The following is a 25,355-nucleotide window of genomic DNA, read 5'->3' as shown; positions in this document are numbered from 1 at the left end:
GATGAAGGGCAATACTCTGTATGCCTTCTTAACCACAGAGTTAACCTGTGCAGCAGCTTTGATTGTCCTATAGACTCAGACCCCAAGATCCTTCCGATCCTCCACACTGCCAAGATTCTTACCATTAATGCTATATTCTGCCATCATATTTGACCTACCAAAATGAACCACCTCACACTTATCTGGGTTGAACTCCACCTGCCTCTTCTCAGCCCAGTTTTACATCCTATCAATGTCCTGCTGTAACCTCTGACAGCCCTCCACACTATACACAACGCTCCCAACCTTTGTGTCATCAGCAAATTTACTAACCCACCCCTCCACTTCCTCATCCAGGTAATTTATAAAAATCACAGAGTGGGGTTCCCACAACAGATCCCTGAGGCACACCACTGGTCACTGACCTCCACACAGAATATGGCCCATCGACAACCACTCTTTATCTAATGTGGGCAAGCCAGAAGGCTGTGATTCGAAGCAAGAAGGCTGTGAGAGGAACGGCTAAGGATTTTCAGAGTGATGGCATTTTACTACTCGGGGTAAAGAGAGGCCAGACTGTGCAGGCGCGTGACGTCAGCCAGTAGAGTGGGAGAAGTTTAATAAGAAGACCGCCATATCCAATGGGCAGCGGAGTGAGAGGGTAGTAGAGTGATAGGGCTTTGGCGGTAACAGGACGAGGCGAGGTAGGTTTACCTGTGTTAATTGCAGAAAGGAAGTGTGTGTGTGAGGCCAGTGTTCTGTGCTCATTGTCAGATGTGGGAAGTCCTGGAGTCGCCCAGCCTCCCAGACGGCCTTATCCCAGTGTGTCGAACTGCAGCTCTTAAGGGACCGCATTAGGGAACTGGAGTTGCAGCTCGATGACCTTTGTCTGGTCAGAGAGAGTGAAGAGGTGATAGAAAGGAGTTATAGGCAGGTGTTCACACTAGGGCCATGGGAGACAGACAAGTGGGTCACAGTCAGGAGGGGGAAGGGGAAGAGTCAGGTACTAGAGGTGCTGTCCCCCTGAACAATAAGTACTCCTGTTTGAATACTTTTGGGGGGGTGGGGGAGAGACAGCCTACCTGGGGGAAGCAACAGTGGCTATGCCTCTGGCACAGAGTCTGGCCCTGTGGCTTAGAAGGGTAGGGAAAGGAAGAGAAAGGCAGTAGTGATAGGGGACTCTATAGACAGGTGATTCTGTGGACTCAGGAAAGAAACTCGGATGGTAGTTTGCTTCCCAGGTGCCAGGGTCCGGGGGAGTAGCATTGCTTGTTAGGGAAAATATTACAGTAGCGCTCAGGCAGGACAGATTAGAGGGCTTGTCTACTGAGTCCTTATGGGTGGAGCTGAGAAACAGGAAAGGTATGGCCACATTAGTGGGATTGTATTACAGACCACCCAATAGTCAACGAGACTTGAAAGAGCAAATCTGCAGAGAGATGGCAGGCAACTGCAGGAAGCATAAAGTTGTGGTGGTAGGGGATTTTAATTTTCCATACTTGGATTGGGGCTCCCATACTGTTAGGGGTCTAGATGGTTTAGAGTTTGTAAAATGTGTTCAGGAAAGTTTTGTAAATTAATATATAGAGGGACCAACTAGAGGGGATGCAATATTGGATCTCCTGTTAGGAAACAAATTAGGGCAAGTGACAGAAGTCTGTGTAGGGGAGCACTTTGGTTCCAGTGATCATAACACCATTAGTTTCAATTTGATCATAGACAAGGATAGATCTGGTCCTAGGGTTGAGGTTCTGAACTGGAAGAAGGCCAAATTTGAAGAAATGAGAAAGGATCTAAAAAGCGTGGATTGGGACAGGTTGTTCTCTGGCAAAGATGTGATTGGTAGGTGGGAAGCCTTCAAAGGGGAAATTTTGAGAGTGCAGAGTTTGTATGTTCCTGTCAGGATTAAAGGCAAATTGAATAGGAATAAGGAACCTTGGTTCTCAAGGGATATTGCAACTCTGATGATGAAGAAGAGGGAGTTGTATGAAATGTATAGGAAACAGGGGGTAAATCAGGTGCTTGAGGAGTATAAGAAGTGCAAGAAAATACTTAAGAAAGAAATCAGGAGGGCTAAAAGAAGACATGAGGTTGCCTTGGCAGTCAAAGTGGAGGATAATCCAAAGAGCTTTTACAAGTATACTAAGAGCAAAAGGATTGTAAGGGATAAAATTGCTCCTCTTGAAGATCAGAGTGGTCGGCTTTGTGCGGAACCAAAGGAAATGGGGGAGATAAATAGGTTTTTTGCGTCTGTATTTACTAAGGAAGCTGGCATGAAATCTATGGAATTGAGGGAATCAAGTAGTGAGACCATGGAAACTGTACAGATTGAAAAGGAGGAGGTGCTTGCTGTCTTGAGGAAAATTAAAGTGGATAAATGCCCGGGACCTGACAGAGTGTTCCCTCGGACCTTGAAGGAGACTAGTGTTGAAATTGCGGGGCCCCTGGCAGAAATATTTAAAATGTCGCTGTCTACGGGTGAAGTGCCGGAAGATTGGAGAGTGGCTCATGTTGTTCCGTTGTTTAAAAAGGGATCGAAAAGTAATCCGGGAAATTATAGGCCGGTGAGTTTAACGTCAGTAGTAGGTAAGTTATTGGAGGGAGTACTAAGAGACAGAATCTACAAGCATTTGGATAGGCAGGGGCTTATTAGGGAGAGTCAACATGGCTTTGTGCGTGGTAGGTCATGTTTGACCAATCTGTTGGAGTTTTTCAAGGAGGTTACCAGGAAAGTGGATGAAGGGAAGGCAGTGGATATTGTCTACATGGACTTCAGTAAGGCCTTTGACAAGGTCCCGCATGGGAGGTTAGTTAGGAAAATTCATTCGCTAGGTATACATGGAGAGGTGGTAAATTGGATTAGACATTGGCTCGATGGAAGAAGCCAGAGAGTGGTGGTAGAGAATTGCTTCTCTGAGTGGAGGCCTGTGACTAGTGGTGTGCCACAGGGATCAGTGCTGTGTCCATTGTTATTTGTCATCTATATCAATGATCTGGATGATAATGTGGTAAATTGGATCAGCAAGTTTGCCGATGATACAAAGATTGGAGGTGTAGTAGACAGTGAGAAAGGTTTTCAGAGCCTGCAGAGGGACTTGGACCAGCTGGAAAAATGGGCTGAAAAATGGCAGATGGAGTTCAATACTGACAAGTGTGAGGTATTGCACGTTGGAAGGACAAACCAATGTAGAACATACAGGGTTAATGGTAAGGCACTGAGGAGTGCAGTGGAACAGAGGGATCTGGGAATACAGATAAAAAATTCCCTAAAAGTGTCGTCACAGGTAGATAGGGTCGTAAAGAGAGCTTTTGGTTCATTGGCCTTTACTAATCGAAGTATTGAGTATAAGAAACTGGAATGTTATGATGAGGTTGTATAAGGCATTGGTGAGGCCGAATCTGGAGTGTTGTGTTCAGTTTTGGTCACCAAATTACAGGAAGGATATAAATAAGGTTGAAAGAGTGCAGAGAAGGTTTACAAGGATGTTGCCGGGACTTGAGAAACTCAGTTACAGAGGAAGATTGAATAGGTTAGGACTTTATTCCCTGGAGCGTAGAAGAATGAGGGGAGATTTGATAGAGGTATATAAAATTATGATGGGTATAGATAGAGTGAATGCAAGCAGGCTTTTTCCACTGAGGCAAGGGGAGAAAAAAACCAGAGGACATGGGTTAAGGGTGAGGGGGGAAAAGTTTAAAGGGAACATTGGGGGGGGCTTCTTCACACAGAGAGTGGTGGGAGTATGGGATGAGCTGCCAGACGAGGTGGTAAATGCGGCTTCTTTTTTAACATTTAAGGATAAATTAGACAGATACATGGATGGGAGGTGTATGGAGGGATATGGTCCGTGGGCAGGTCAGTGGGACTAGGCAGAAAGTGGTTCGGCACAGCCAAGAAGGGCCAAAGGGCCTGTTTCTGTGCTGTAGTTTCTATGGTTCTATGGTTCTATGTTTCTGATCATGTCCATGATATCCTGCAGTGGGAGGGAGAACAGCCAGAGGTTGTGGTACATATTGATACCAACGACATAGGTAGGAGAAGGGAAGAGGTCCTGAAAACAGACTACAGGGAGTTAGGAAGGAAGTTGAGAAGCAGGACTGCAAAGGTAGTAATCTTGCGATTACTGCCTGTGCCACGTGACAGTGAGTACAGGAATAGAATGAGGTGGAGAATAAATGCGTAGCTGAGGGATTGGAACAGAGGGCAGGAATTCAGATTTCTAGATCATTGGGGCCTCTTTTGGGGCAGGTGTGATGTGTAGAAAAAAAGAGGGGTTGCTTTTGAATCCCGGGGGGACCAATATCCTAGAAGAGAGGTTTGCTAAGGCTCCTGGGGAGAGTTTAAACTAGAACCGAACTGAAGAGGCTGTTGGCTCACAAATAGAGAAAGCTTGGAGACAGTGTGTGAGGGAGGATAGGCAGGTGATAGAGAAGGGACGCGCTCAGACGGTTTGAGATGTGTATTTTAACGCAAGGAGTATTGTGAACAAAGCAGATGAGCTTAGAGCATGGATCAGTACTTGGAGCTATGATGTGGTAGCCATTACAGAGACTTGGATGGCTCAGGGACAGGAATGGTCATTTGAAGTGCTGGGTTTTAGATGCATCAGAAAGGACAGGGAGGGAGGCAAAAGAGGTGGGGACGTGGCGCTGTTGATCAGGGATACTGTCACGGCTGCAGAAAAGGTGGACGTCATGGAGGGATTCTCTACGGAATCTCTGTGGGTGGAGTGTAGGAATAGGAGGGGGTTAATAACACTACTGGGTGTTTTTTTTATAGGCCGCCCAATAGTAACAGGGATATCAAGGAGCAGATAGGGAAACAGATCCTGGAAAGGTGTAACAATAACAGAGTTATCGTGGTGGGAGATTTTAATTTCCCAAATATTGATTGGTATCTCCCTAGAGCGAGGGGTTTAGATGGGGTGGAGTTTGTTAGGTGTGTTCAGGAAGGTTTCTTGACACAATATATAGATAAGCCTATAAGAGGAGAGACTGTACTTTGATTTAGTGTTGGGAAGTGAACCTGGTCAGGTGTCAGGTCTCTCAGTGGGAGAGCATTTTAGAGATAGTGATCACAATTCTATCTCCTTTACCATAGCATTGGAGAGAGAGAGGAACAGACAAGTTAGAAAAGCGTTTAATTGGAGTAAGGGGAATTATGAGGCTATCAGGCAGGAAACTGGAAGCTTAAATTGGGAAAGGTTCGGAAGAAATGTGGCAAATGTTCAGGGGATATTTGTGTTGAGTTCTGCATGTGTGTACGTTCCAATGAGACAGGGAAGTTATGGTAGGGTACAGGAACCGTGGTGTACAAAGGCTGTAGTAAATCTAGTCAAGAAGACAAGGAAAGCTTACAAGAGGTTCAGAGAGTTAGATGATGTTAGAGAGTTAGAAGATTATAAGGCTAAGAGTAAGGAGCTTAAGAAGGAAATTAGGAGAGCCAGAAGGGGCCATGAGAAGGCCTTCATGGGCAGGATTAAGGAAAACCCCAAGGCATTCTATGAGTATGTGAAGAGCAAGAAGATAAGACGTTAAAGAATAGGACCAATCAAGTGTGACAGTGGGAAGATGTGTATGGAACCGGAGGAAATAGCAGAGATACCTAATGAGTACTTTGCTTTAGTATTCACTATGGAAAAGGATCTTGGTGATTGTAGTGATGACTTGCCGCCGACTGAAGAGCTTGAGCATATGGACATTAAGAAAGAAGATGTGCTGGAGCTTTTGGAAAGCATCAAGTTGGATAAGTCGCCGGGACCGGATGAGATGTACACCAGGCTACTGTGGGAGGCGAGGGAGGAGATTGCTGAGCCTCTGGTGATGATCTTTGCATCATCAATGGGGACGGGAGTGGAGATAGCCCAGGAAATTATAGACCAGTGAGTCTTACTTCAGTGGTTGGTAAGCTGATGGAGAAGATCTTGAGATGCAGGATTTATGAACATTTGGAGAGGTATAACACGTCAGCGTGGCTTTGTCAAGGGCAGGTTGTGCCTTACGAGCCTGACTGAATTTTTTGAGGATGTGACTAAACGCGTTGATGAAGGAAGAGCAGGAGATGTAGTGTATATGGATTTCAGCAAGGCACTTGATAAGGTACCCCATCCAAGGCTTATTGAGAAAGTAAGAAAGCATGGGATCCAAGGCGACATTGCTTTGTGGATCCAGAACTGGCTTGCCCACAGAAGGCAAAGAGTGGTTCTAGATGGGTAATATTCTGCATGGAGGTCGGTGATCAGTGGTGTGCCTCAAGGATCTGTTCTGGGACACTTACTCTTTGTGATTTTTATAAATGACCTGGATGAGGAAGTGGAGGGATTGGTTAATAAGTTTGCTGATGACACAGAGGTTGGGGGTGTTGTGGATAGTGTGGACGGCTGTCAGAGGGTACAGCGGGACAGTGATACGATGCAAAACTGGGCTGAGAAGTGACAGATGGAGTTCAACCCAGATAAGTGTGAGGTGGTGGTTCATTTTGGTAGGTCAAATATGATGGCAGAATATAGCATTAATGGTAAGACTCTTGGCATTGTGGAGGATCAGAGGGATCTTGGGGTCCGAGTCCATAGGATGCTCAAAACAGCTGCGCAGATTGACTCTGTGGTTAAGAAAGCATACGGTGTATTGGCCTTCATCAATCGTGGAATTGAATTTCGGAGCCGAGAGGTAATGTTGCAGCTATATAGGACCCTGGTCAGACCCCATTTGGAGTACTGTGCTCAGTTCTGGTCGCCTCACTACTGGAAGGATGTGGAAGCCATAGAAAGGGTGCAGAGGAGATTTACAAGGATTTTACCTGGATTGGGGAGCATGCCTTATGAAGACAGGTTGAGTGAACTCGGCCTTTTCTCCTTGGAGTGATGGAGGATTAGAGGTGACCTGATAGAGGTGTATAAGATGGTGAGAGGCATTGATCGTGTGGATAGTTGGAGGCTTTTTCCCAGGGCTGAAATGGCTGCCAGAAGAGGGCACAGGTTTAAGGTGCTTGGGAGTAGGTACAGAGGAGATGTCAGGAGTAAGTTTTTTACGCAGAGTGGTCAGTGTGTGGAATAGGCTGCCGGCAACGGTGATGGAGGTGGATATGGTAGGGTCTTTTAGGAGACTTTTGTATAGGTACATGGAGCTTAGAAAAATAGAGGGCTATGGGTAACCCTAGTCATTTCTAATTTAGGGACTTGTTCGGCACATCTTGTGGGCCAAAGGGCCTGTATTGTGCTGTAGGTTTTCTATGTTTCTAAGCCAGCTCTGGATCCACAAAGCAATGTCCCCTTGGATCCCATGCCTCCTTACTTTCTCAATAAGCTTTGCATGGGGTACCTTATCACTAGGTCCTTGGAATGTGGGAGGAAACGATGCGGAGGAAACCCTTGTGGTCACAGAGAGAATGTATAAACTCCTTAGCAGTGGAATTGAATCTGGGTCGCTGACGTTGTAATAGCATTACGCGAACTACTGTGCTCCCCAATATAGGGCAGCGTGGAATAGGATATTCTCAGGTATTCCGATGGAATCTGGCATACTTTCTGTAATACATGCGGCTTTAAAATCAGGACCTCAGGCTGTAATTTGATTTATCTGTGGTATATCTTTCCGACTTGAACATATGAAAAATCTTGCAAAATTGATACTGAGAACAATTTTCCTGCTTTCAATTTTAGTACTTTGATTGAAAGGATGGTGATTTTATTCTAGTGGTTTTTATGCAGCTCAATGGCCTGTAAAGCCATTACAGTGAAGAGTGTAGTGTGTTCACTGCCACAAGAGCAGACTAAGCAAAGATACTAAGTTCACTTTCCTGAAGGATACAGGTGAACCAAGTAGAGATAACGTGGTTTTGTAGTCAGTTACTGAAGCTCCTTTTTAAAAATGTAATTTCATATTTCTGTATTTTCTTTCTAATTTTGCATTTGATTTTCTGTCTCTGGGTTGTTTGCTCAGGCCTGTCCAGTAACAACATTATTAGTGCCAAATTCCCTATTTCTCGCTCTGTTGAAATAATTGATTTCATTTGCGAAATGTTCAGTGCAGTTCATTTGTAATGATTGAATAGTCTGATGAACCGACTTGAGAAATAGGGACTTAGAGGAGCTGCTTTGTCTGGCACAATTCTCTAGACAAAAAAAAAACAGAAGGTGTTTATTATTGTCCTGAGCACTCATAGAGTGAACATTTTATAGGTGGTGGGTATTTTGGCTCTCTTTTTACCTTTTCCTTCCATATTCTGGTATTATTTTTCCTGTCTTCTACTTAAAAGTATAAATTGGGGGCTATCAGTTAATGAACTGATATTGAATCTGTGGTAGAATAATTTACTGATTTGATTTTGGGAAAAGATGGAGAAAAAAATCAAGCCCTGGTTCTTTCTTGCATTCAGTTTTTGTATACGTATTTGACTGCTTGTAGTTTGTAACCACAAAGTATATGGTGTGTGGCTTTTATTGCAATCAAAGGTAGGTTAGAAAGTGTCAAATATGCTTGGATTTGTCTTCTGCAGTTATGTAAAATATCATTTAGTTCCTGTTTGTCTTTGTAAATCTCTCATTGCTATCTTTTCACTTTTCAAACCAAAACTCCATTTTAATTAAACTTTGGAGTGTATTTAATGTTTCAAAGCAGTATTTTGCTATTGTATATAATGACATCTTTTAATGTGCAACAATTAATTTGTTTTTGTGTAAGATGAGTTGTCTTAAAGCACTTCAGGCATTCACAGAAGCACAATCAAATAAAATTCACCATGGAGATGTGATAATAGGGCAGATGTTCTAAAGTTTGCTCAAAAGGTAAGTTTTTTAGGAGCATTTTAGAGAAAAGAGGTGATTCAGCTGTTTGGATTCCATTTTAGAACCTTTGCAGCTGAAGACATTGTTCCTAGTGGTGGAGCAATTAAATTTGGGATAGTTGGGTCTGGAGGTGGTATGGAATAGTATTTTGTGGCAGGAACCAAGGCAGGGATTGAAACAGGCCTTGCCATGGTGGTAAAAATAGGCACTTATAGTCAAGATTATGTGTTATTTAAAGCTCATCCCTCTTAACATATGACATCAAGGTTGTGAACCGTTTCCTAGTTGCCAAGGAGATGGGTGGTGTTTGTGGTCATGAAATGAATTTTGTTACTTGAACTGAAGATGATAGTTTAAGTCTTCCAAATATTTAGTTGGAAATGTTTCTCCCATTGTTGGTCATCTTAAATGTAGGAAAAATGAGAGTCAGGGCTGCACGAGCTTTGAGCATAGCGTAACAGATGTTCAGTAGAAACTATTATTCAAAAGCATATTGTTGAAGAAACTAAATTCTGGAATAATCTATTGGCTAAGGTTTGTCACCAAACAACATTTTATAGATAAGACAATTTTGGGAGAGAGAGATGTGGTTTTCAGTCATTGAGAAGTATGGATTGATCTTTGGATGATGTGTCATGGCATTTTGGATATTGAAAATGTTACACCTGTTATGACTGGGTAAATGAGAATGGGAAATGCAATCCTAACCACCTGAATGAAGTTATTGAGGTCAACTGAAGGAGATGCTTGTGTTTCTGGGTTTTACAGTGGTTTAATGAAATTCATGTTTAGAGTCATAGATGGATATAAACAAAATAGAAGCAGGTCCTTTGGCCTATCTGGTTCATGATGAGCAAGCTAGCTTCATCCAAGCTAGTCAAATTTGCCAGCATTTAGTACATATCCTTTCCATATATCTGTCCATCTGTCCTTTAAAAGTTCTTACTGTACTTGCCTCGACCTCCTCTTCTGAGAGCTCATTCACTCCTATACCACCTTTTCTTGGGGAGAGGGAAGAGTTAGTGCATTCATCGTATATCTGCACATGATTTTATACACCTCTACAAGATCACTGTTAGTTTGCAACGCTCCAAAAAAGGAAGTTCTAGCCTGTGCAACCTATCCCTATAACTCGGTTCCTCAATTTATTACAGATTGTTTACCAATTTGATTTTTATGAACATGTACTGAGTTAAGTTTAATTTGCATTGAGCATTCTTGCAGTCTTCTAAATGGTGTGAACCAGTTTGAAAGGAAGAGGTCTGGCCAAAAAAAAAGCAAGGGTTGAGCCTAGATTTTATTATCAATCTGCCTCTTGCATGTTTACACGTCAGAGCAGCCAGGTACTCCAGCGGCACTACAAATTTAATAAAATAATGTTGCCTCGAGAGGTGTGGAAACCAATATGTGAAAGCTATTTTTGGTGAATTAACCTGCAGCTTAAAAAGAAGCATTCAGTTTGCTAGGAAAATAAGTTGAGTTCACAATCTGCTAATACAAGCCAGTTAAGTGGCTGTTCTCTCAAGCACAGCTATCACTGGAAACATCCAAGATGTGCAAACAGATCATCAAATACCTTCGTGGACTCTGCTACTTTTTTAAAATTATGGTTTAAAAACTTCCTGTAGTTGGGGAAAAACTTAACTCCTCGAGATATAAATCATCTCGGCCTGTGACAAATTTTCAAATTTACAAATTTTCATTTCATTATCCTTTTTCATCCCCAGTCATCCTTGTTGAAAATTGATATCCTAAACATTTGTAGGATTTTATGTCATTTTTGCTAAGTGTATCCATCTTAGCCAAGTCCCCTTTATCTTATTGTTTGACATCTATTTTTCTTTCTCTGCTTCATTATTCATTCAACTCCTACACAGCTTTGAAGGTGTCATTTCTGTTCCAAACAGAACATTGCCTCTAGTTTTAAATGCAAGGTTTTGCAGATGCTTGAAATACTGAACAACGCACACAAAATCCTGGAGGGTTTCAACCTGAAATGTTGTCTATTTATTCCCATCCATAGATGCTGCCTGACTTTTAAGTTCCTCCAGTATTTTGTGCATGCCTCTTGTTAAATGTTTCCTAAAATCGGTACCAGCTTGACCTCATCAGTTTTTTTTTATATACTAGTTATTCTGGTATAATGTTGCAATACAAAATAAGTCATTCAGTCATTACTTGTGATGGCTCATTGAATAATTAATCATCTTAATAATCTTGAAGTAATTTCCCTTGTATATTAAAAGCATGTCTTTACTTCTCTGCTTGCTAATCCTGAGCCAATACCAAACCCAGCTGCTACCTATTTTATGTACTTTTATTTACCGAATGCCTGTTAGAGAATTAAAAATTTGGGGAAATGGTTTTGAAAAGGAAAATGGGTCTTTTACATATAATGGTAAGATGAAATGTTGGAAGGAGAAATGAGGGGTGACAAAAGTGAACTGTGTACTATAATGAGGAAGGATTAATTGGAGAAGTTGTACATGTACAGTAATTGTCTGCAAGATGCAAAAATGAAGCAGATTGGCATGAGAATTGCGTTTTTATGCTTGGTGATAAATAGAAGGAATTTTGAGATGGGGTGAGCACAAGAACTGTGGGCTGCTATTTGGGTGAAAACAATTGTACTTTTGCTATGTAGTTATAGGGCCCAGGTCTTGAAGCTAAAGCTGGATTAATGTGTTTACTGAATAAATTAACAATATATAGAATTGGCCTGTATTTTTGGTAATGTGCTATTGTCTGTTCTTATGAATCTGGCATAATGCTTTTGAAATCATCTCGAATCCTTTGAGTCAAAGCCCTAATGATGCATGGTGGGATGTTGGAGTATGTAGCATTGATAGATAATTTGCTGTTTTGTCTCTGGCACCAACTTCCTTTTGGAGGAAAAGTGAGGAATGCTAATGGTGTTCAAGAGGAGATTTCAAGATTTTGACCTGAGAGTTACGAAATAGGATGATCGCATTGTCCCCATTTTTTAAACTAGGCTCTGAAAACTCGTACTCATTCTTCAATCAAACTTTTATTTACTTGTGCACAAGGGGAACAGCGTGGTCCCTGTCATCACACCTTTCTGAAGCTTGAGCAGAAATGACACTATACAGACATTTCCTTATTTGTATTATCAATCACCAATCACACTACGATAGTACAGATATTAATGGCTAATAGAATGTCCACTTAAAGGCCAGTAATAAAGTAACTGACCACTAGTAAGTGTCACCCTAGAATCCTTCATTTTCATCCTTGTCTTGTTATGCCAAAGGGCTCTAGTCCTATGCTGTTCAAGAGAAAATTATGTTCTTCAAATATCTTTCTTGCATGCACATGATCTATAAATTATCCTTGGCTTGGACGTTATCTTATCCCTCGCCACGCTGTCACAATCATAGAGCCCAGCACTCAGTCCCCTCAAAATCTCTTGCCTGTTATTCTTAAAGCCTTCCCCTTTGGTGAAAGACCAGATATTACCCTGGCTTCTGCTGTAAAGGTTTGCGTTCACGTTGCTGGTACTATACTCAAAACTTCTGCCATGTATTAATCTTGCCCTGATAGTATGCAGAATGGTCTAGTTTTCCAAATGTGGAACAAATCTATCTAATTTATCTCAGACTAGACTCAAATCATCACTAAGTGATGAAAGGTGTTGTTGACAGTTTGATCGTTGGTTTAAATGCTGAATGGTGAATACTAGTTGCATTAAAGAATGATTGAAGTTATTGAACTAGAGTGGTTTGAAAATGGTTATTGGAAGTCATTCATCTCAGTTTTAGGATATCACAACTGAAGTTCCTATGGGTGTGGAGTCTTTGGCTGGTTCATCACTAATTTTTTTCTTTGAAGATAGAGTCACAAGTGTAAGTTTTTTACAATATTCTGTTTGACTTGCATTTGAGTCAATGAAGTAGTCCAGTTCTGCAGGCAGCAAGATCTAGATTAGGAAGCAAATGGTATGTGGTCTTTTTTTATATTACAAGAGGACCTTGAGTGTAAGAATATTGAGATCCCAGAGGAATGATATGTGGCCTTGGTGAGACTACACTCTCTACCCAGCTAAATTTATTTCTGGGATAGAAGCTTTGCTGTCTGAGGAGAGTTTAAATAGACAAAACAAATACTTGAAGTGAACTTATTGAAACGTTTTTATTGCTGCCTCAATGACCCACAGTCAGTCCTGGCCTCCAGTGCTATCTGTTGAATTTGCACAGCTCAATAGTGATTACATTTAACTTAATGTGTTTTATTGTGATAACATGAAAGTCACAGCATAAATGGATTTCTCTCTTCAGTTGGTTTTGTTTTTATCTCTGTGGTGAGTTTTAAATAGTGCGCGGTATAAAGGTACTAGTGCTAATTCATTTCTTTGTATATACAATATGTTCCATTATAGATGAGCCCACACGATCCCTGAGTGGTTTGATTTTGAAAAATAATGTGAAAGCACATTTACACAACTTTCCAAATGGGGTCACTGACTTCATTAAAAATGAGTGCCTGAGAAACATCGGGGATTCTTCACCCTTAATAAGAGCCACAGTTGGTAAGTCACTATAATGCTATGGTCTTTTGATTCACAAAGCTTCCTTAAGTACATATTTTATGGAAAGAAAGATTATGGAAATTAGTTACCATTCCTTCAAGAAAACATCTCAATCTGAACTCAATACATTAAGATAGTTGGTATTTTTCCTGATGTAATGAGAGGTTTTAAATGCATTTCTTGATCCTATGTCGTTGTTTATTTTTGTCTGATGCAGAACAATAATGTTTAAGCTTTCAGTTGCTACAGTATGGTTCATAGCATTCTTGTGAATATTATGCAATTAAGAATTTTAAACTTAATTTCAACTCACAATTTTTAGCTGAAGTAACTTACACAAAATAAACTGAAAATAATCTTTGTCACTGAATCTATCATTTCATAAAGAAGCATTTGATCCTGTTTTAAGTTTTACTTTTCAAGTGATTTATTAACCAGTAAATGGGGTAAACTGAGTTCCTCCAATGAAACATAACTCAGATTTTTAACGTCTTCGAAACTAACCATGGTTAGTTATTTTGTAAAATGGTTTTCCCTGTATCCATCAACTGCTTAAGTTATCTATTAATACACTCCAGATCCTGTACATATAGTAAAGTTCTGAAAATCTGGCACCCTTAGGATTTTGTGTCAGATTATCAGATTTCCCATGTTGTAGGCTATTATTCCTGTTAATACTCAAATATTTTAGTTCATCATTTTTAGTTGTTATGCAAAGTTAAAATAAATATTCCAGAGGATGTTGGAAATGGGGCCTCACTGAGAAAGAAGTTGAACATAGGATTTCTGAACAATTGGATAGTGGATTCTCTATAGTCTGCTGCAGGCTGTTGGTGGTTTCTGGATAGAACTGCAGGTTATAATATGGAAGGAGCACCCATCTCTTGCATCCTGTCCCACCTCCTTCCGTGGTATGAACCATCAAGCCAAAATTAAATACACTGCCCGTTCTTGCTGGAGTTCTCTATTTTCTGCTGGTTGAAATGAATTCAATTGCCCTTTAATAGATGATAATCTTTAGGTCACTGGCATTTTTAACAAACCCTTAGGTGCTTGCAGCAGCTCATATTTTAAGAAATGCCTTCAACTCTTTTAATCCTGTTTTTAAATTCATAACCCTTGAAATTGACTCCCCAGTCTGAGGCCTCCAGAATTTTTAAGCTTTTTTGCTACTCAGTTAATAGCTCAAGCTGTACACTATCCAGTTATTTAACTAGTACAGTCATCCCTAGGTATCCACGGGGGATTGGTTCCAGGACCCCCTGCAGATCCCAAAATCCGTGGATGCTCAAGTCCCTTATATAAAATGGCGAGCAATGCTCAAACAACAAGTGCTGGAAAGAGACTGAGGATTTGTGAAATGGTGGGAGGCTACAGCAGGGTATGCCTATACGTCACTTCATTCGTGTGGATTCAGCGTAGTGGTTGGTGCGTGGCAAATTCAAGTTTTGCTTTTTGGAACTTCCTGGAATTTTTTTCGAATATTTTCGATCCGCGGTTGGTTGAATCCGTGGTTATGGAGTGCTGACTTTATTTGGTTTTAGTTTGTTTTTATCTTTGCAGAATCTTGTATTTTAATTGTTAGGTTCATTTGTCCACACCCATTGAATATGCATTGGGATTTCTCTCGGGTGGTGGGGAGAATCCTCAAATATATATCTCACCTCTGTCATTCATTCTGCTTCTGGTGCGTTAACATGCCTTCTTCAATAAAGAGACAAAAACTATAAACAGTACTCCAGATTTGGTCTCATCAACACTGTTTATATTTTTTGTTCACCAAGAATTAAACAAAAGTCAATATTTTATCTCCTACATCACAAGGTTCTATTTTCTGTTAAACCTTGTGGCATCTTATTACATGCCTTCTGAAAATCCAAGTCTCTCTGTTCACCTTTATCAACAACATTTATTACTGTTTCAAAACATGCCAGTTGTTCAAAAGATCAAAAGATCCTTCTTACAGACCATGTTAACTTCACTTGGTTACTGTAATCTTGTTTTTCTATGTGTCCTGCTATAACATTTTTGCCAACTTCCTAATGGGAGCTGTTGAGTTGACTGGCCTGTGGCTTCCTATTTTCTCTGTCTTAAAGGGGAGATTAGTATTTTTTGTTGAACTGTTTTCTGATGTAGAGTGCTTTTGTCTGAAAAGCAATAGAAATGGAACTAGTGTAAATTTTCAAAGGAGAATTAAATGGAAAGAAATGCTGGACTGGGGAGAACGAGTAGAGGAGAGAGGCCAGTGAATTAGTTCTTCCAGTGTATTATAGTACGGTGAGATGAATTCAGTTTTATATGATTACTGTAAATTCTGTAAACCGCATGGCACCAGATGTGATCCAGCATTAATGTTAGTATTGTGCACAAGTGGTCATGCATGTGGAATAATGAATGCAGATGCGAGCACAAAGGAACAGTATCTCCCCAAGTATAGGACGTGTGACAAAATTCAGCTGTCAGGGTATTTTCCTTTTAATTCTAATGAATGGAGTTCAACCTAAGTTGTATTCTTGGCGTCAAATCATTGCAACTCTGAGACACTGTTCTAATTGTGCCTTGGGGAAATGTAATTAGCCATAAAGTTCTTCATTGATTTTTCTCTCTATCATAAGGCCAATACCATTGATCTTGGGTTCTTCAATAATTAATCTCTATTCAATCCCTCCACTAACTAAGTAATACTAGCTGGTTTATGGCAAGGCTGGGAGTTTTTTCAGAGGTACACTTACCAGCATCCACACAGTGAAGATATCAAATGAAATCAAGTCTGGCCAATTCCTCACATGCCCAAACTGCTTAAAATACAAATGTGATTGAATATTCATCTGAAATGATTGCTCATTGGGTAATTTTAAATCCATGTAGTAATACTTCAGTTTAACAGACCTTAACAATTATGAAGAAGAGGCATGCATATCTAAATGTGAAATGTAGATCAGTTATGAGATCGTGTGGTGGAACAAGCTCGAGAGAGACAGCGTATCTTCTACCAGTGCCTATGATCCTAAGATGCAGTCCCATGACTTTCTAGAAAATTAGTTGACCTCTGCCATTATATAATATACTTAGCCTAAGGCCCACACAGGTAGTCTGGCTGTACAACTTCAGCAGCCCAGAATAGCTGGAATATAGAAGCAGGAACCTCAAATATTTTTTGCCATTTTGATTTGCTCATAGTTGGCCAAAGTTTTATAGATAGTATCTAATATAAATTATGGTTTTTGTAGAACTTGTAGATTTTACAGTATTTAGTCTCTTTGCTCATAGATTCATTCAGGAATGAGTGTGGTGGGGTGCACACACCCTCCCCCCTCCTTACCTGCCCTCTGGGTGTGGTGTGCATTCATATGTATGATTTGCTGGTGCTACTGGGAGCTCAGGGCATATATATTTTAAATAACGCAAGTTGTGGATTTTGCAGTATGGATAAATTGTGGATTATAAATGGGAAGTTGAGTAATTGTACATTGCATGAATTAATATGATTATATCATTTAAGTTTACTTGGTATTTTGCATAAACATAGTGCTAATTGTGGAATTATATTTTTGTTATCTTGTTTTTCAGTTGAAGCTTCACCTAAATGTTACTACTTTTTTTTAAAACAGGAATCCTAATTACAACTATAGCCTCAAAGGGTGAGCTACAAAATTGGCCTGATCTCTTGCCCAAATTGTGTGTGCTTTTGGACTCAGAAGATTACAATACATGTGAAGTAAGTTTGGGTGTGCAGAGTTCAGTAATTGCAGAATTTTTGTTTAGTTGCATACCAGGCCAATACTGCTGAAAATTCTAAAAAAAAATATTAGGCTGGGGGTGGTAGTTCTTTGGGTACCTTAATTATTTTTGTTGTGTGACAAAGTTTGTCATAAAGTCAAAATACAGAGTAAGCTTAAATCAGTTAAAAAAAAAATTTTCAATGATAAGTAAAATTTCATTCAGTTACCAAAGACAAGTAGTTTGTAGCGAAAACATTGTAATGGATATCTTGTTACTGGGGTGACTGAAAAGATATTCTGAACAAAAGATGTAAAAGTACTATTTCTGATATGTTTTGCTCTGTCTGAGGTAATAAAATAATTACAATGGAATTTTCCAGTCGAAATATAGCAGCAAATCATATTAACACAATATGATTAGCATTGTGCGAAGTCCAAACTGATCACTCAGGTCTTTAGAAATGCTTTTGTAGCCTTTTCCAGCTTCATGCATCTCTACAATTCTTCTTCTAAGGTTGTCTAAAAGTTCTTTTGATCAAGGCATGGTGCACATAAAGAAATCTGTTTTGAAGAGCAGGCTCTGTCAGTAACCAGACATTTGTGTCTTTTTTTATATAAGGCAGGGCACCTGTACAACCCACACCTCCAATCTGATCTCATTGATTGTAGCACCTGACTCCAAATAGCTTTTGTAGAAGGCATTACCCCAGAGGTTCATGTACTTTTCCAGCAAATACCTGTAATATTGGGTCATTTTTCTCAAATATGTAAAATGTGTACATATAGTGCTTAAGACTTTTGTACAGTACTGTAATTTAATGTATTACACTGTACATTTGCCATGAAAAAAATAATTTCATGACATGAATGTTGATGACCGTGATTCTGATATGGGTCTCTATTGTGGATTGAGAATGGGAAGAGGGGATGGGACAGGGGAGGGAGTGAGAAGCACCAGAGAGACATTCTATAATGATCGATAAACCTATTGTTTGGAATTAAATTGCCTTTGCCTGGTATCTCAGGACTAGGTGTGTCTGGACCTGGCAGTCCTTCGCTGCCTCCTGTCCTACACCCCTCTCGCAACTCTCCCATTTTTTGCCATTCCCAACACTCTTTGCTCCCACCAGATTTACAAACTTGCACTCTACTCCACTTTGATGAATACAGTACTGTTTTAGCACCTAACTTTTATTTATTTATATATATGTGTGTGTATATATATATATATGTATGTGTGTGTGTGTGTGTATATATATATATATATATATATATATATATATATATATATGTATGTATTTGGAGAGTATAGAGCAAGGTGTCTGCTTAAAATAAGGGGGTTTCGACTTAAAACAGGTGAAATGTATTTGTATGCTTTGAGAGTTATGGAAACTATTACTCAAATGTTGGTGGAAGCTGTGTTTTTGAATATTTATAAGGCAGAGGTAATCAAGTACTTAATTGAGGGTGAAAAGCTATTTGGGTGAATGGGAATGTGGAATTGAGACTGCAATCAAATCCACCTTCAATGGTGGAGCAGATCAGGGGTTAAGGTTTCTACCGTGTTCCTAAATTTTATGTTTCAGTACTGACGTCTTACTGATCAGTTTTATCTGATAGGAATACATAGAGTATTTGGGTGCTTGGCTGCTGAACTGTTTCTTATGTGGTCTGTCTCTGGACTGGAAGCTGCTGTGAAGTATTTTCTTTGTTGAAAGAGAATGATGTTCATTCTTGATGCTGAAAGCTTTTGAGGCTGGTACTATCATTTGGGGGATATGAGCTTGATCTAAATGTGTTACATCACTTTAAATGATTGATTTGAATGCTTCTGGAGTTACAATTAGTGAACTCCACCTTCACTATAATAATACTTGTGTTTGTTATGCAATTATTTTTTCATTTTAAATGTGTGATCTGTGATGATTTATAGCATTATTGAGTTTGTGCTGTGCCAAAACCATTTTGGAGATTTCAAATGTTAAACAGGAACAATCAGTTTGTAACACTGAAAAAACACTTTACATTGGGTATCTAATATTGAGGTACTGCTGCTACCTTTGTGAAAATTTTAGAATGTCAGAAGAAATTGAATTTAGAATGTCAGAAGAAATGCAGTTTTCCCATTCAAATTTAGCAAGAAAATTACATTAACAGCTGTTTTATAAATTACAAGGATTAATTTACCAGCACCAAATTTGTAAATATATGGCTATTGTCAGTGCAGGAACTGTAACAGGAATGAAAAGCCAGTAGTTTGAATTGGGTGATTTCGATTTTTAATAAGTAAAGCTTTTCACTGGTGTAATATTTGTATATTGTAGCTGCATAGCTTAGACATCCAGTAAGAAGAAACTTGCTGCGCTTTCTTCTTCCCCAAGGAAGGAAAAAAAATGCACTGTCAATTTGTTTTGATGCAAATATAGCTGTTGTGCTAATGATTTATGCTAAGTTTTTCATTGTTAATTTAGAAGCTTCTTTGACCAGTGGTTGGGAAGATGTTGGGAGTTCATTATTAAAGATGAGAGGTCCATAAGACATAGAAGCAGAATTAGGCCGTTTGGCCCATTGTCTGCTCCGCCATTCAATCACAGCTGATCCTTTTTTCACCTCTTCATCCCCACTCCCTAGCCACCTTCTTGTAACCTTTGATGCCATGGCTAATCAAGAACTTGGCAATCTCTACCTTAAATACACCCAACGATCTAGTCTCCACAGCTGCCTGTGGTAACAAATTCCACAAATCCACCACCCTCTGGATAAAGAAATTTCTCTGCATTTGTTTTAAATGAATGTACCTCTGTTCTGAGGCTGTGCCCTCTTGTCCTAGACTCCCCCACCATGGGAAACATCCTCTCCACATCTTCTCTGTCTAAGCCTTTTAACATTCGAAAGGTTACAATGAGATTTCCTCCCCCCCCCCCCAACATCCTTCTGAATTCCAACGTGTACAGGTCCAGAGCTGTCAAATGTTCCTCATATGATAACTTCATTCCTGAAGTCGTTCTTGTGAACCTCATTTGAACCTTCTCTGATGCCAGCACATCTTTTCTTAGATAAGGAGCCCAAATCTGTTCACGATACCCAAGGTGAGGCCTCAATATTGCTTTATAAAGCCTGAGCATCACATCCCTGCTCTTGTATTCTAGACCTGTTGAAATGAATGCTAACATTGCATTTGCCTTCCTCTCCACCGACTCAACCTATAAGTTAACCTTTAGAGTGTTCTGCACAAGGATTCCTAAGTCCCTTTGCATCTCAGATTTTTGGATTTTCTCCCTGTTTATAAAATAGTCTGCATATTTATTTCTACTACCAAAGTGTGTGGCCATGCATTTTCCAACATCGTATTTCATTTGCCACTTTCTTGCCCATTCTCCTAATCTAAGTCCTTCTACAGCCGCCTTGTTTCCTGAACATTACCTGACCCTCCTCCAATTTTCATATCATCTGCAAACTTGACAACAAAGTCATCTATTGATGTAGTTTTGCCAGGAAACTGACCCACCAGCAGTTGGACCTTCCAGAAACAGGTTTATTTTTACTATAATCAATTGAAACACCTTGACTGCATACAGTGATCTCCATTTAACTGACTTCTGAAACCAAATGGCCACATCAGTGATGATTTGGTGTGTCATATTAAAGGGGTGTATATGTATGCAATCAATTATGTTGTGATTTTGTATTTGTAATTAATCCAGATCATTTTGTAGAGATCTGTTTTCATTTTGACACGAGTATTTTTCTTTTGATCAGTGTTAAAAAAGCCAAAGTAAATCCAATCAATGTTGTAAAATAATAAAACATTAAAACTTGCAAAGGAGGTGAATATTTTTTTAGGCACTGCACACTGTTCCATGTAGCCGATAACAAGGCAGGCTTAGCTGGGACCAATGTGAGTGCCCATGGCTACACTTTTTTGTTTGAAGGAATTGGGAGGAGCCAAAGGAGAAGTTATTGAGAGTGAGGACAAGTTCCACTAAAAGGAGGAGAGTGGTGGTGAAGGGGTACTGGTTGGGTCTGGTGTCCAGAAAGAAACGGAGAGCTTTGATGCCATGATTATTGAAGTCAGGACCACTATATGGTAATCGTTCAGGCCAGTTATTGTCACCCTTTAGGCACCAGAATGATGGTGGCTGTCTTGAAGCCTGCAGGGACACTGGATCTATGTATCTACATGAAATACCTCGTTACATCCTATAGTGCTATCTGAACTGTAACAAATGACTCATTTCCCAACTCCCAAAAGCCTTTTCAGTTGCCATACTTTACATAATTGTTCCATTACTGTCATTGTTCAAAACCCCAAACATCTTTTCATTTTGGACATTTAAACCATGGCAGGACCTGTGTCTTGCGTTCTTATACAGTGAATAGCAGGACATTGGTGAGTGTTGTGGAACAGAGTGACTTGGGAGTACAAGTGCCCAGTTCACTGAAAGCAACATATAAGTAGATAGGGTGGTGAAGGCCTTTAGCATGCTGGCCTTCATCAGTCAGGACATCAAATTTAGGAGTAGGGACATTATGTTGCAGTTATACAGTCATTGGTGAAACGACACTTGAGAATATTGTGAAGTTTTGATCATCCTGTTATAGGAAGGACATGGTCAAACTGGAGAGGGTGCAGAAAAAAAAACAGAATGTTGCTTGGGCTAGAGGGCTTAAATTATAGCAAGAGGTTGGCCATTCTGGAATCTTTATTCCTTGGAGCTTAAGAGAATGAAGTGACTTCATAGAAGTTTATAAAATCACAAGGTGTATCGTTAAGGTGTACAGTTTTTTCCCTGGACTGAGAAGTCCAAAACTAGAGGACACAGATACCCAGATAAGAGGCAAAATTTAAAAGAGGCCTGATGGGCAACTTCTTCACAAACAGGAAAGTGATACCAGGAAGGAGATGCCAGAGAAACTAATTTCAACGGGTAAAATTGCAACATTTAAGATGGGTAGATGGACAGGATGGGCTTGGAAGATTATCAGATGAACTTAGTCATCTGTGACTAGCAGGGAGGATACTGTGGTTGGCATGGACCAGTTGGGTTGAAAGGCCTATTTGCATACTGTATTACTCTGATTCTAACAGCATTGTAGGAGTAACTGCAAAAAACAGGATTGAAGGTTCAAATGAGTTCATCCCAGCTTTCTAAAGAGTAACTAGCAATGGCAGAAAAACCCTTTTCCTCAGTAACAACCACATACTACAAATGCATAACACCCAAATACCCAGAGATCATTCTAAATTGTTCAATCTTTATTTGTAGAACAGTTGATACTTGCTGATAGATGATTGAACAAGATAAAACTGTTACAAGACTGGGAAAAAAAAACAGACCTACAGCAATAAATGTTGCTAAACAGTACAGACAAAATTATATTTCTGATCAATCCAGTCCCTGTACACTTCCATCCACCTTCAGGAAGGACTTGAAGCTCTGGACATCAGACCTAACCAGTTCCCCTCCACCACTATCTCCTGTCTGGTAGAACTTGTTTCCACCCTCAACAATTTCTCTTTCTGCTTATCCACTTTCTCCAAACCCAAGGTGTAGCCTTGGCACCTGGTACACCTGCCTTTTCCTCAGTTACATGGAACAGTCTATGTTCCAAGCCTACACTCCTCAACCTTTTCCCCACTGCACTGACAACTGCATTGGTGCTGAGCTTATGACCTTCATCAATTTTACCTCCAGCTTACACCCTGCCTTCATATTTACTTGTCCGTCTCTGGAGACAGACTATCCACTGGCATCTTTTACAAACCTACTGACTTTCGCAGTTATCTTGACTATTTTTCTTCCTGTCACTTGTAAAAATGCTATTCCCTTCTCAATTCTTCTGTCTCTGCCACATTTGTTCTTAGGATGAGGCTTTCCTTTCTAAAACATCTGAGATGTTTTTTTGTTCAAAGAACGGTTTAATTTCCACTATCATCGGCGCTCCCTTCAATCGCATCTCTCCATTTCCCATGTATCTTCCCGATGATGGATAGGGTTCCCCTTGTCCTTGCCTATCTTCCCAAGGGTCTCCATATCCAGCATATCATTCCCTGTAATCTCTGCCACCTTCAATAGAATCCTTTTGCTAAGCACATCTTCCTCTCCGCTCTGCTTTCCATAGGAAGTGCACTCTATTTGACTCCCTTTACCACTTGTCCCTCCCCATTGATCTCCCACCTGGCACTTAACCCTGCAAGCGTGACAAGTGCTACATCACCTCCCTCACCACCACTCGGGTGCTTAACAGTCATTCCAGGTGAAATGAAACTCCATCAGTTAGTCTCCCAGGGTCATCTGTTGCTTTCGGAGCACCCAGTGCTCTCTCCTCTACATCAGTGACACCAACACAGATTGATGGACCCCTTTGTCAGGTGTCTTTCCTCTGTCCAATGCAAAAAGGCAGCATCTCCCAGTAGCTACCTATTTCAATTTGACTTCCTATTCCAACTTGCATGTCCGTGGCCTCTTCTACTGATATTAAGGATAAGCTCAGGCAAGAGAAGCAACAACTCATATTCTGTCTGGTTAGCCTTCAACCTAATGGCATGAACATTAATTTCTCCAATGTCTGGTAATTACTTCCCTTTCTCCCCCTCCTCTATTTTTCCAATCTCCATTCTGTGGATTATCCTTCTGGTCCCCTTGCTCCTTCCCTTTCTTCCATGGTCTGCCTTTCTCCTATAGAATCCTCCTTCAGTCCTTTACCTCTTCCACCTAACTTCCCTCAGCTTCTTACTTCATTCGTCCGCCCCACCCAAGCACCTTTCCCCCTCACCAGGTCTCACCAATCACCTGCCAACTTGTACTCCTCCCCCCCCCCCAGCTTTTTATTGCCCCTTTCTTTCCAAACTTAATGAAAGGTGTTGGCCTAAAACCTCAACTGTTCATGCCCCTCCATAGATGCTGCTCGACCTACTGAGTTCCTCCAGCATTTTCTGTGTGTTAAGAACATGACATTTCAAGACTTTGTTTCAAAATATAGTCCATGCACCATAAGTACTGAAAGTAGGCTTTATCTCTCGCCATTCATTTATATAGTTACAATAACTGCAGTTAACAAAAACATCCTGATTGAGATTATATTTAAAAATTTTTAGTGCAAATATGAAGTAATTAAAAATTGAACTCAACTATCTAATGTTTGCAGATTTAAAACCTTGGTTAATTATTTGTACTGATAGTACAGGCAGTATTTGAATAATACCAATCAATACAAACACAAAAAAAACCTCAAGCACAAGAATCGCCAAATCAATTATGTCATTAATTTTGGATTTTTTTTTTTGCAGTTCCAAAACTCTTGCAAGTTCCTTGGGGATAATTATAAAAGGAATTTTCACACAAATTGAAACTTAATTTTAAAAATGATTTGACACACTAATAATACTTATTTAAAAACATTGATTTACAACTGCTTTGCAGTGTTAGATAAAGCTTTTAAAAATGCAATTCAAATAAATCCCTTTTCCTCTTGTGCTGGAGACCTCAATAGCCAAATATGGCCTAATCTGCAATGTAGACCACAAATCATAGAAGCAGAATTAGGCCACTCAGCCCATCAAATCTGCTCCACCATTCCATCTTGGCTGATTTATTATTCCTTTCAACCCCTTTCTCCTGCCTTCTACCTATAACCTTGGACACCCTGACTAACCAAGAACCTGTCAACTTCTGCCTTAAATATATCCGATGACTTGGCCTCCAAGGCCGTCTACGGCAATGAATTCCACAGGTTCACCACCCTCTGGCTAAAGGAATTCCTTCTCATCTCTGTTTTATATGGATATCTCCCTCTCCTGAGGCTGTGCCCTTTGGTTTTAGACTCACTCACTAAAGGAAACCAGCTTTCCATACAGAAAGCTGGTAGAAAGTTTTGTCAAATGTTGCAAGAACAACAACCTGAGCTTCAATTTGGACAAGACAAAAGTGATGTTTGTGGAATTCAGGAAGGCACAGGTTGACCACTCTCCATTGCACATCAATGGCTCTACTGTGGCGAGAGTGAAGACCATAAAGTTCCTTGGTGTGCACATACGGACAGTCTAACCTGGACCCACAACACTGCCTCACTAATCAAAAAGGCACAGCAGCATCTACACTTTCTGTGGAGATTCAGGTGTGCCACTCTAACAACTTTATACCATCGAATGTGTCCTGTCTGCCTACGTCACAGTGGGGTATGGAAACTAGTGGGGTATAGACTCTACAGAGGGTAGTAAAAATTGCTGGGAGGATCACCATGGTCTCCCCCCACCCTAGTTTGTGACACTTACCAGGAGCTTTGCATCTCCAGCAGTGTTCAGGACTTCCTTCATCATGC

The 25,355-nt window shown here is 40.3% G+C and overlaps 1 protein-coding gene across 6 annotated transcripts in view; it reads left to right on the top strand.

Annotated features, from left to right (window-relative positions):
- tnpo1 (transportin 1) overlaps positions 1-25,355 on the top strand; it is a 99,438-nt gene that overhangs the window by 7,134 nt on the left and 66,949 nt on the right. For all 6 annotated transcript variants that reach the window (XM_072257934.1, XM_072257935.1, XM_072257933.1 and 3 more), the window contains 2 exons: positions 13,162-13,311; positions 16,923-17,029. In XM_072257934.1, the coding sequence (XP_072114035.1) occupies positions 13,162-13,311; positions 16,923-17,029 (257 nt within the window). The remainder of the gene's footprint in view (positions 1-13,161; positions 13,312-16,922; positions 17,030-25,355) is intronic.

Source organism: Mobula birostris, chromosome 5 (genome assembly GCF_030028105.1).
Source record: "Mobula birostris isolate sMobBir1 chromosome 5, sMobBir1.hap1, whole genome shotgun sequence".
Classification (NCBI taxonomy): domain Eukaryota; kingdom Metazoa; phylum Chordata; class Chondrichthyes; order Myliobatiformes; family Myliobatidae; genus Mobula; species Mobula birostris.
The sequence above is the reverse complement of the archived record's forward strand: the minus strand, read 5'-3'. Positions and strand labels throughout refer to the sequence as shown.